The sequence below is a fragment of the Anastrepha ludens genome, chromosome 2, assembly GCF_028408465.1.
Source record: "Anastrepha ludens isolate Willacy chromosome 2, idAnaLude1.1, whole genome shotgun sequence".
Classification (NCBI taxonomy): domain Eukaryota; kingdom Metazoa; phylum Arthropoda; class Insecta; order Diptera; family Tephritidae; genus Anastrepha; species Anastrepha ludens.
In genome coordinates, this window is record NC_071498.1 from 161100952 (window position 1) to 161114302 (window position 13351).

The following is a 13351-nucleotide window of genomic DNA, read 5'->3' on the forward strand; positions in this document are numbered from 1 at the left end:
TCTTCGTTCATAAAATTAATTTTGTGCGCGTTCAATTTAATTGGTAGTAGGAAAAGTTATGATCATTGACAATGAGAATAGCATTTTTTCCGAACTGATCAACGTCAGAGAGTTTGAGAGAGCTTTTGCGGGACTGGCACAATACAGCAATTGATTTAAAGAGCCGTGTGCGGTTATTATGAAGAGAACAGTTTAACGACGATTGGTGTGTGGCTGCTGGTATTTCGCATTTTGCCTTTGGCACTTCAGTCTGATCGCCCACCGCAGTGACGGTGTTTCGAAACGTGCTGCACTGCACAGCTTAGCGAAGATGTCAGCCAAATTTTCATCTCTCTCTCTTCAGGGATACCGTTTATTACCAAGGCGAATTGAGTATTGAGCGCCATTAAAGAACAGTGACAAGTCTGACTTCAGCTCCCTTCGCAATACAAAACAAACAAAAGTAGGAGAAATAACATGTTTGTGAAAATTCAGAGAATGGTTTCGTAATATTGTGATTTGTTAGATTAAAACAAATCAAACTAATGAAAACGAAGTGCCGCGTCTTAAATTGTGAAACCACAAATGATATGTATGTATAAAGCCTCTAAATGCGGGTTTTTGCATTCTTATGCGGAAGACGCCGTGAATAGAAAGTGTGTGTGTGTGTGCGTATAATTTCTTGTGTTTGGTTGCCCAGTGTTTTCGCCTACTCTTCTTCCTCACTGCGCTGCTTTGTAATTCAGTGAGCTGGGCGCGAACAGCAACAAATTCTTCAAGAATTCAAATTCGCAAGAGTTCTCAACCTCAGTCACTCTCTTCTCAATAACGATTATGGATAATTTTAAATTTGAGTATTTCCCAGTTAACTCACGATTTTTTGCATAACTATTTGCTCAGAGCTCTTTATTACGATTGTTAGCTTGTCAATGATGGACATTCTCTGCTCTTCGAGATTTATTACGACCGATGTAGCGTTTTGTGGTGATTTTGGAGGTTATGATGAAGCTTTGCACTGTGTATTTTTGCGTGTTGTTGACATCATGGAAAATAATCTCAGTTTTTGGTACTCAGGAAAAGATAGTTATTTCACACGCACACGTATGTATATATGCAGCAATGGCAATTTTAAAAGCAAAAGTAATCAGACAAAAGTGAAAAACTCGGGATGGCAACAAAAACACGTCCTACTCGCACAACAACATTATGTTAATATTTAGTTGCCAATATCCTCGACATTCAATCATTCATAAAAGTACAAAAAAAAAAAAAAAAAACAGAAATACTGAAAAGTTTTTGTTGCACCAATCCACAAATATATTTAAAAAAAAAAGTGAAAAATAAAAACAACGATTTCACCAACTCATATAAAAATATGCAAAAATCACTTTTATTGCCATTCATTAGTTAATTAATTCATTAATTAATTAAATTATAAAATACTCGTTTAAAAATAAAATAAAATTATATGAAAAGTTAAACATACCTACTTATGTACTTATACGCACACTTACACATACTTAATATATATATATATATGTATGTTTCTCTATAGTACTCGTATCTGTATACGTTCGTTGGCCTATACATAAATGCACAATTAAAGTAAAGTAAAATATTTATTTAAACAATAAAATAAGCATCGCGTGAAATTTTAAAATTACTTAAATGTATGCTATGTACAAATATGCAACAACAAATCGAAATATAGCAACAATAGCAATGAAAAAGCCTATGGAAATGAGTAAAAATATCAACGAGTTCTTTCTTTTCAGCCCAACAATGAAGTGAACAATGAAAATTTAATAAGAAAAACAAATCTGAAATTTTACAAAACAATGAAAATTTAATAAGAAAAAAAATCTGATATTTTACAAAACAATGAAAATTTAATAATAAAAAAAAATCTGAAATTTTACAAAACAATGAAAGTTTAATAAGAGAAAAAATTCTGAAATTTTACAAATGAAAACTTAGGTATTATTTATTAAGAAAAAATCTGAAATTTTACAAAACAATGAAAATTTATTACAATAATAAAAAAAATTATGAAATTTTACAAAACAATGAAAATTTAATAAGAAAAAAAAAATCTGCAATTTTACAAAACAATGAAAATTTAATAAGAAAAAAAATCTGAAATTTTACAAAATAATGAAAATATAATAAGAAAAAAATTCTGAAATTTTACAACAAAATGAAAATTTAATAAGAAAAAATTTCTGAAATTTTACAAAACAATGAAAATTAATAAAAAGATATCTGAAATTTTACAAAAAAATGAAAATTTTATAAAAAATTCTGAAATTTTACAAAACAATGAAAAGAGACGCTCATATGTACCAGCTCGCCAATTATAAATATATGTTTCAATCGATTTTTTTTTAAATCATTTTAATGAGTGCCAAATATTTATTAAGGCCTGTGCCGTAAAAATATTTTCATTAATGAAAAATCGAAGTGTTAAGTGGCAATTTGTATAGAGGTTGAAGGAGATGATTAAAAAAAAAAAAAAAAAACAAAATTATCAAACTATTCGGTTTAATTTTGGATATCGCATATCAAGACATTTGTAGTGACAGTCAAGTTGCACTGAAAGAATACTGAGTATGGATAAAGTTCATACTCTTCCTCTTCCGAATCTCTTAAGATTCATCAATCAATCCAAGAGATTTGTGGAAGAGATGGACCTCAAACTATTTTTTTCCGTCTTACCACCCACGTTTTATATTTCCTATCTCCCTATTCTTTCTACTGAAATCTATCCGGGTGTAATACAATAGTTTCCTGACTGAGTGCTTGGACTTGTCCAACCCCCACAAATCAAATATAATCTAATGTCAAAACATGTTTTTATAGAAGGAAATCGTTGTTTGACCAGAGATATTAACTTTCATATTCTCATATATTTAAAATTTTTTTTATGCAAACTTCGGCCTAAGTGGGGTGCCACTATTTTCAGCGAAATCTACCGTAGACTATCCTAACTTAAATGACATGACCGCATTTTGCATGCCTTCAACATTAAATAAAGGATGGCTAAATTTCAAGCGCCGATGTTGAATGTGAACCACACCTAGACGTCAAGTTTTTTTCGGCATTTTTCATTTTCAGACTAACTCAATGTGAACCATGGAAAGATACACAATCGACCAACGCGTTAAAGTTTATTCAGGCTTATTATGAAAACGGGCGTTAAAATCAAAATGCATATCGCGCACTTCGTGATTTCAGTGATGAGGCACATTTTCACCTCAGTGGATTCGTCAATAAGCAGAATTCCCGCATTTGGGCGAATGATAATCCAAGTGTGATTGCCGAAAACCCAATGCACCCACAAAGAGTGACTGTTTGGTGCAGTTTATGGGCCGGCGGCATCATTGGGCCATATTTTTCCCAAAATGAGGCCGGTCAGGCAGTTACTGTGAATAGTGTTCGCTATCGTGAGATGATAACGAACTTTTTATGGCCCGAATTGGAAGATATAGATGTGGACGATATGTGGTTTCCACAGGACGGTGCCACTTGTCACACAGCTAACAAAACAATGACTCTTTTGCGCGAAAAATTTGATGGCCGAATAATTTCACGCCGCGGCGATGTCAATTGGCCGCCAAGATCATGTGATTACACACCGTTGGACTTCTTTCTTTGGGGTTATTTGAAAGAAAAGGTGTACGTCGATAAGCCAGCAACAATTCAAGAGCTAAAGGATGAGATAATTCGGCACATTAACGGATGGTGGGGTGCCGCCGAGGCCGCGGCGGCCATTTGGCCGATATTTTGTTCCATACGTAATTGAGCCATACCAATATTATCATAATAAAGAGAAATGACAATAATTTCATAAAAAATTGTATTTTATTTAAAATCAACACCGGCCCTTGAAACTTAACCACCCTTATTTGCTACCAAGAAGTATTTGGAAATTTTTACAGACTTTACAGACTACCAATGGTAAGTAATATCCTGTCATCATTCCCATGGCAGCCGGTTCTACGTTACCGGAAAGTCTCGGGTTTTTCCGACCAAGGGCTGTCGCTCCTGTAAACTAGCCTTGTCTAATGAACAGTAATATTCTGTCATAGGAGGTCACTGCAGATCAAATGAAACGAGGGCACTTCAGCAGCTTTTGATATTAAAATTGATTGACTTCAAATTTCACCTCCTTTTGCTTGGTACATACGAGCTTCTTACTTTTGCATTAGTATCTTGTAAACTTTATGAACTGATGTTGGTATGAAGAAATTATATAAAAAAAAAAAGAAAAATGATTCACTTTTGCGCGTGTGCAGTTTTTACATATGATTCGCGTACTAATTACATATGCATGTCGTATATATGTATGTATGTTTTGTATGCAAGAATACCTGCGCTATTGTTTTCTGTTAATTCAACTGTGTGTGTATGTATGCATGCATGCACATGTATAACTTTATGAATTTGACTCTTATTTCCTGTGTTATTTAAAGTACTTTTAATGTATCAATACAAACGCTTCGAGTAATGCTGCTCGTCGTAATGAATATTTAATGTAATGATTATTAAGTTGATAAAATTTCATATTATTTTGTTTTATCTGTAATCTATTACATTTTTTACATTTTCTATATGCAATTCAGTTCACTCTTGCTATGCGTATGTTGGTATAAATGTTTAACAAAAATTTAAATTTACTACAAAAAATTTAAAAATGTTAAAATTTATATAACAGTTTTCAAAATACACCCATACGCTTACAGACTAGTAAATCTGATATTTTCTTACATATTTACATATACATATATAGTTATTATAGTTCATGTCTTAAGGATTTGTATGGTCGAATCGGGCAGATTTTGGGAACTTCAAGGAAAAGCGCATTCAATTATAAAAAAAAAACAAAAACCAAAAAAAAAAAAAATTTTCATCAAAGTGATTTCTTTCAATCACCGTCTTTGTTTTGGAAAAAAGGCATCTCTAATGCATGAATTTTCGACAATATTTATAATAACTTTATTTTTTTTTATTTTGCAAATGCTGTCGAAACTTGTTGTTATTGTTATTATTATTATTATTAGTGGACAGCATAGAACATCACGCACAATTTTTTGGGGAATGCCGCTGAAGTGACAGACCTTGGCCGCTTATAATCCGGGTCGTTCCGGTAATGAAAAAAAAAATTGTTTCTGAAAAATGTTAAAAAGCCTGCATTTTCACAAGCTGCCCGATCATAGCCACATATTTCCGAACTTATTTCAAAACATGTTTGCTTAAACTGTACCTATGTATATATATGTACATAATATGCGCGTTAATTTACAAAAATAAATTTAATTTAATTTAAAAATCCGGCATAAATCCAATAAAATATTCTCAATTTGAGCGCAAATGGCAAAACAGTTTACAATTTTTAGCTGCGAGTGTTTGATTTTTGGCTTTTACATTTTTGCAATTTCGTTTTTTTGTTTTTGTTATGTTGTAATACAGCCCAGCTCTGGTTTAAGAAGACAAAAAATAATAACACACTACGCTAGCGATTTATAAATAGTTAACGTTTATGAAGCACATTATTATGAAAAATAAAATGCAAATAAAATGTTACCCTAAGATTTAATTAATTTTTGCTTTTACTTATCAACTAATATGCAACCCGAAGCTGTATTCATACTCGGCTTCTTAGCTTCTTAGAAGAAATTTAACCTTCAAATATTTTGCAGTGTTAAATTTGTTTCAAAGATTTAAATTCACTCAAACTTGTACTGGAAAACTGGTTCTTAGCGTTGATTTTTTATTGTTTGCATAATTTGTATTTTTAAATATTTTAAGCAAATAAAAACGAAAAACTACATAACACGTCATTTCCAGCAAACCTCAACTGCAGTTTCTGCTTAATCACAGTTAAACAGTGCAATTACTCAAATTGTTACTCAGTTGTTATTACCAATGCCTGTGCACTCTCTTTCCGAGCGCTATTAACATAACAATGCAGGTCTAACAGAAAATGTTATATTAACAGTGAAAGTCGTATGGGAAATGCAAATATTTTTTTATAGGGTAACATCAGCCGCAAACAGACTCTTCCCCGTGCTAACACAAGAAGAGTATAATTTATTAAGTTTTTCATGGCTGAAGGCACAATTTTCGTATGCACACAGAGAAAAGCGCATTCTGCTGTAATTTTAGCCTATTCTGCAATAAAAAATGGCAATGGAAGTATATTTCGGAATAGAAAATGCTAAAAAGTCAAACAAGATATGAGAATTGCACACGATTCTCTTTAGCGCTGTAAGCCATCTGTTGTTAGCAGGCCACAAATTCGAAAAATAATGTGAGCTGTGTGAGTTAGCTCGTTTCTGGTGTTAACAAAGGGTATTTCTGAAACTTAACAGAGAAACTTAACTCACGCAAAATATGATAGCAGCTTAGGCAGCCAGATTGATGTGAATTTTTGACTGCAATTTTGCCATAGTCTAAATGAACTGCAATTACATGACTGCTTGACATGGCTTCTGTAAACTAAAGTAAGAAGTTAAATGAGGTAAATGCGTATAATAAAGATAACAGAAAACAGATTTGTTGGCAAAGCACAAAAAAAAAAAAAAACGAAAAAAAATGGACTATGGGAGGAGGATACGTCAAAATATGGAACTTTATTTAACTAAAATAAGCAGTTAAATGAGGTTTATGTGAATATTGAAGATAATAGAAAACAGATTTGTTGGCAAAACACAAAAAAAAAACGAAAAAAAAGATAACGTGTTTGTTAACTAAAATACGCAGTTAACCGAGGTTTATGCGAATATGGAAGATAATAGCAAAACGATTTCTTGGCAAACAAAGCAAAACAAAAACAAAGAAAAAAAGACAAAACTCTAAAATTACATAGGCGCAACAACTAACGGATTCTCTCAAATTCACTGAGAACGCAGTCGTGATACCCGATATGCGCCCCCTTCTGTACACTCGCAACTGAGCTCTTAACTGTAATTAAGTTCTTGTTGGAAATAGGCTACCTAAAAAAATTCATAGTCTAACAAATTCTGCATGAATACAGTTTTTGTATTGCATTTTAAGATAAAAATTTTTTTTTTTTCAAATTTCATGTTTATTAATTTTTGGTATTTTTTCTTACTAATGCTTACATCTACCACATTTTACATGACTGTCAAATACATATTTATGCTTTCTTCAAATACATACAAATATCAAATTAAATGTATCTATCGATTAATGTATTGTTTACGTATGCATATGTTTTTGTTGTATGTAATCAAAAATTGTAAAAAAGGAAACATTTACTAAAAATATTAATATAGTATTGCAGTTTGATAGTTACAAACTGAGTTAGGTTTATTTTTATTTTTTATTTTTTGTTGTTGTTTTATTTTAATTTTATTTTTTAACTCTACTTCGCTTTATATTCCAGTTGTTGTTGTTGGCATAGTCTTTTGGGTGTACTTTGTTTTTGTTTTCTAGTTTCATTACAAATTCATTATTAAAGTAATATTTATATATGTATGTGTGCATGCACACCTGTGTGCACAATAAAAGCAGCGCGACATTTAGCAAAGGTTTGAGTGTTTATTTAATTTTTATTATTTTTTTTTATATTTTTTATAAGAACATACTTTATATTTTCGTCAAGTTCGTTCTTTTATTTGTGGTGTGCGTTTTGATGTTGTCCCAAAAATGGAGGGACCTACAGTTTCAAGCCGCCTCCGAACGGCAGATATTTTTATGTGTAGCTTTTTCGTGGCAAAAGTACACTCGGAGATTAGCCATTGCTTGCCAGGAGCAACTGCTATTAGTAAGAAATGTTGCTTTTCTATCATTTGGCGTTTCATGCCCGGGGTCTCGAACCCGCACCAACCCATTCGGTAGAAGCATTTTTACCGCAACAAAAAGCATGCAATTTAAAGTTTTAAACTTCGTACAAAATTAGAAAAAATCAACCAATTTTCATAAAAAATTCACACTTTTTAATCAGAATTTTTGGCAACTTCACGTACGCAGTTTTGTAGCCCAGCCCTTTTGGTAAGAACAGCTAATTTTTTATGGTTATTTTTTATAAAAATGTTATTCTTATCGCAACAAAAAGCATCTCATTTTTACTTCATTTTCTTATAAAAATATACTAATTTATACCGCAACAAAAAGCATATAATTTAAAGCTTCAAACTTGGTAGAAAATTAGAAAAAAAAAAAATTCAACAAATTTTCATTAAAATTTCACACTTTTTAAACAGATTTTTAGAAAAATTTCGAGTATGCCATATCCCATTTAATTCTGTTATAAACCAAATTTTTTGAACACGATTTTTTTACATAAATTTGATTTAACACCAGCTTAAAATAAAAAAAATATTCTTTTTTTTTACATGATTTGTTTTGTTGTAACACGATTTTCAATATTTTATGAATTTTTCTTGAAACTCTTAGATCAAAAGAGTGAGTTTTTTCGATGCATGCACGGAGCGCTTAAATTAGTCTCAGGAAAAGTCGCTGAGAATCGGTAGATTTTACTCTCGCCATATAATAATTTGTTTCTTCTAATATATTTAATGAATTAAAATGTGTAAGCATGAAATAAATTTGTAATTACTATTTAAAAAAAAAAAAAATTCTATAATTTTTACACGATTTTTTTTTAATAAAAATATTTTTTTTCTAAAAAGAGTTTTTTACACGATTTTTTTTAATAAAAATATTTTTTACACGATTTGTTTTTTAATAAAAATATTTTTTACACGATGTTTTTTTTATCAAAATATTTTTTTTCTAGAGAGTTTTTTACACGATTGTTTTTTTTAATAAAAATTAATTTTTTTCTAAAACGAGTTTTTTACACGATTTTTTTTAATAAAAACAAATTTTTTTTCTAAAAAGCGTTTTTTCTATACGATTTTTTTTACACGAATTTATTTTTAACGAAATTTTTGTGAATGACAGTTAGGTGTAAACAGAGAATTAAGTGTAATAAAATGCAAATTCGAAGTGAAAACAGTTTTTTGCTGCCGGTCATGCGGCATTTTTGCCATATAAACATAATTTTTGGCAATCGTGAGTGGTGGAAAATGCATAACACCGTAAAAAAAAATTATTAAAAATCAACGCGCATTTTGAGGCATTTTGAACTTGCAGCTTACTCACTTACTTAAATTGCCTGAACAAGGATCACAACCCGTTACCGGATTAAGGCCGGCTGTACTTTATTACAAACAAATTCAAAAGGCTATGAAACTACACACTCGAAAGTTTTCCCAAAAATCTTATCAAAAAGTTTCAAAATTTTTATGACATTTTTTTATATCTTTTAAAATTTTATACAAAGTTTCAAACTTTGATTCATATGGCTTTTATTGTAGCATGAACTTAATTTGTATAAAAAAGAAAACAAAAAATTTATAAAAAAGAAAAAAAAATTTATAAAAATGAAAAAAAAATTATGAAAAAAAATATTATAAAAAAGAAAAAAAAATTTATAAAAAAAAAAAAAAAAATTTATATAACAAAAATAAATAAATGCTCAATATTTGCAATACGGCCACATACTTTAAATTTTTCTAAACATTCTGATCATAAGTTTGAAGATTTTATGTAATTTTTTTTAATCTTTTAATATTTTATACAAAGTTTCATACAACTTTAATTCATATGCTTTTTATTGTAGTGTGAACTAAATTTCTAAAAAAAAAAAATTTTATCAAAAAAAAAAAAAAATTTATAAAAAAGAAAAAAAAAAATTTATAAAAAAAAAGTGCAAAAATAAATAAATGCTCAATATTCGCAATACGTCCACATACTTAAATTTTTCTAAAAATTCCGATTAAAAAGTTTGAAATTTTTATGACATTTTTTTTAATCGTTTAAAATTTTATACAAAGTTTCAAACTTTGATTCATATGGGTTTTATTGTAGTATAACTAAATTTTTATAAAAAGGAAAAAAAAATGTTTAAAAAAGGAAAAAAATTATAAAAAAGAAAAAAAAATTATAAAAAATAAAAAAAGTCAGAACAAAAATAAATAAATGCTCAATACGTGCAATACGTTGCGCTGCTTTTATTGTGCACACACGTGTATGTGTGTAATTATACAAATATGCCTTTATGCTCTATGCATTTATTAATTAATAGTTTTCATAGTTTTCTTTTTGTATCTTTTTAACTTTTCTTTTTGTTTTTGTTTTTGCACCATACAAAAAAATTACAATCAAAATACAAATAACTACAATTAGATAGACTTTCGAAATGTTTTCTCTCAAAATTTGTTAAATCTCTAATTCTTATAATCCATACATAGCTGTTTGTGTATTCGTTTTTGTTGTTATTGTTGTTGTTTGTGTTGTGCTACGCGTCTTCTTACTCTTAAAAACATAATAAAATATATGTATGTATATATGTATGTATATGTGTAAGTATGTAGTAATGTTTGTGTGTCGTTTGCTGCATTCGCTCGTGCGTTTGTGTGTGTGCGTGTGCTAACTTATGCCGTATATTTGTATGCATTTATGTATAATAGTTTATGGGCTGACAGCAAAGTCGCAAATATCCAAATGCGCAAAATGATCCATATGCAACTTTGTATATGTTTGTGTGTGTGCGTGTGCGCGCTTGTTTGCACCATTTTCAATAATGAACTGCTTTGCTTTCTGTTTCTGTTTCTGTTTTTGTTTTTGTTTCTGTTTTTTTCTTTATCTGATGCGCATGCGTGCATTTACTTATTAATTCTACTTATTTCTATTCTATCAGCTTTCAACTGTGGTCGAAGAAACGCTGTGACTAGTGGTTAGTAAGTGTTCGGGAATGGGTATAGGTTGAGTGCGCAGCGGTTGCTTCTTCTGTAAAAAAAAAATAAAAAACGAAAAAAATTACAATTTTTTAATAATAAAATAAGAATAAAATTTACCACATACCTTTCTTCTAAATGGAAAACAGCCAGCTTTTTCGGGCACCGGCGGCGCATTGATCAACAAATCTGGCGTTGGACTATCATCGACGCCGAATACATTCAGTTCGCGGAAGCATTCCGTTTCCATCATTTCGGTTTGCCACGAAATCGACACGGAACCAGTATTGAATTTACTATAAAAATTCGTATCGGAATCATCGATATTCACCCCTTTGACCGTAGAGAATTGTTCAATGTCGAGCACATCCTTGGCGTAGACGGCATGAGGCTATGGTAGGCATAAGGAACAGAATATGATAATAATTTATAAAATATAATTCGAGCGATAGTTTCAAATTCAATGCACGAAACAAATTTAGTTTATTATTTCTCATGAATTATTTTGGAATAGAGGATGTTCAGGTCACGCTAAATTCTTAATAGCGCCTACCGTTCCGACTGTTGCAAACAACTGTTTCCAGCCGCTGCAGCGTTAAGGCGGTTAACCACGGCACTTCCCCGCCGAACAGTTAAAACGTTAACTGTGTTAAACGGTGTTCGGCGAGGCTACTTTCGTTATGTCACTTAAATTTAATATCATTTCCAAATAGAGGACAACAGGAAAAGGACGACTGACATCGTTAGGTAAGGCTATTCTAACTTTAGTGTATTACTGTCTGTATCATTACAGTACATATATATCGAAATACAAAATAAATTATTGATAACAACAAAATACTAATACACTTTTTTCTTTCCATTAAAATATCATCGGAGGATCCACATACAATCCCTTCAAACTGCGTCGCAGTCCGATGAATACAGAGGCCATTGGAGAATAAATAGGGTATGGTTATAGTCACGGGCCTGAACATATACAGCCTTTGCACTAAAATAACCGGTTATCTAAAAAATTCTGCAGCTCCTGACCATATAGCTCAAGCAGATATTGCCAGAGCTGAACGTGGAAGTTGTTAACACTAAATTTTCGACATTCAACCACTATTTCCACCGTCAATTGTAGTGAGCTATGAGCAAAGAAACAAGATCCGCATATCATCACTAGCCGCTAGCACTTAGGGCGCGGAGAAGGAAACATTGCAGACAATTCGCAATGCAATCGGCAGACTGGTGGTGAACTACGACACTCCAGTGTGGACGGCAGAAACGAGCGACACGCATGGAGAAATTTCAGTTTGTTAGAAATCAGTTAGAAGTTTTACGACATTATGTCGTCGAAGCAACATATTGCCGCAGATAAACATAATAAAATAAATAATGGTTGCGAAAGAGCGTAATATTAAATTAAGCTATCGAAGAAATTTCCTATGGGATATCATTTCGATTCTCGTCCGATCATCGAAATTAAGCAGCGTCGGGTGCGGTTAGTACTTGGATGGGGGACCGCTTGGAAACTTCGCGTGTTGTTGACATTTGACGCTCTATGATTCAACTAAGAGAGGATCTTATATATATATGTATATATATATACATATCCATATATGTCGTCGTGGTAATGCTCTGTCTCGAAACGAATCGCCGAAGAAAGGAGTGACTGCACGACTGAGGAAAAGGCGCTAAGCAATATTCAATAAACTTATTATTTCATTAAAGGGTTAGGGGTAGACAGAATTTTCAAAAATTGGATTTGGATGTTGTTTGCATTTTCTTAAAGTATAATATCTTAAAAATATTGTGTGAAAATTTGAACTGAATCCGACAAATACAATACTTTTCGCGTTATTCAACAATTAAAAAAGGGCGCTCGGGCGCGCCGAAGCCGACAGCAAAACTTGAAATGCGTTTTTTCTCAAAACCATGTTTTTTGAACTGGTGAACACTGTAACTTAAAAACCGCTTGGTAGATTTCAATAAAATTGATACTGCTTTTGAAAAACATAAAAAACTCGTGCCTGATCGAAGGATTTTTTTTTTGTCAAAAATTTCGATTTTTTTTAACAATTAATTGTCGGGGTTTTTCTCGAAAATCTGAAAAATATTTCCTGAGGTCGCCATATTCTTAATTTTGAAAAAAAAAAACAAAACAAAACAAAGCTTCGATCAGACACAAGATTATCTATTAATAAAACTAATTTCTCTTTTCATTTCTCTCCGCAAGGGACTTCTGGAGAAACGGGCGCCACACAAAAAGCGATAACTTTTACTATTATTAATTTTTGTTTTTGAAATTTTGCTAAAGTCCTAATTTTTTTGAGCCTCTGACTATCCCTAACCCCTTAATGTAAATAGTGTTTAGCGTCCATAGTTCGCAACCTTAAGCAAGCATGGGGCGGATTAAGGTTTTGTATACCCTTAGCTGTTGGTCACGAGATAATAATTTAGAAAACTAAGACTTATTTGCTGCTAAAACTCTATCATTTATCGTCAATGATGTATCCTTATTGGCTGATATTTTGATACCCAGATAGGTAAATTTTTGTACACTCTCAAATGCAACCCTTACAGGTCATTGGAAGGTAGGGGATCATGCAGTCGACTCA

The 13351-nt window shown here is 31.3% G+C and overlaps 1 protein-coding gene across 1 annotated transcript in view; it reads right to left on the reverse strand.

Moving 5' to 3' along the window:
- Positions 1–9973: 9973 nt before the first annotated feature.
- Positions 9974–13351, reverse strand: part of LOC128855537 (G protein-coupled receptor kinase 2) — a 183728-nt gene continuing 180350 nt past the window's right edge. The window contains exons 10-11 of the mRNA XM_054090517.1: positions 10876–11139; positions 9974–10800 (exon numbers count right to left, since the gene is read on the reverse strand). Coding sequence (XP_053946492.1) covers positions 10708–10800; positions 10876–11139 — 357 coding nt within the window. The 3' untranslated portion in view covers positions 9974–10707. The remainder of the gene's footprint in view (positions 10801–10875; positions 11140–13351) is intronic.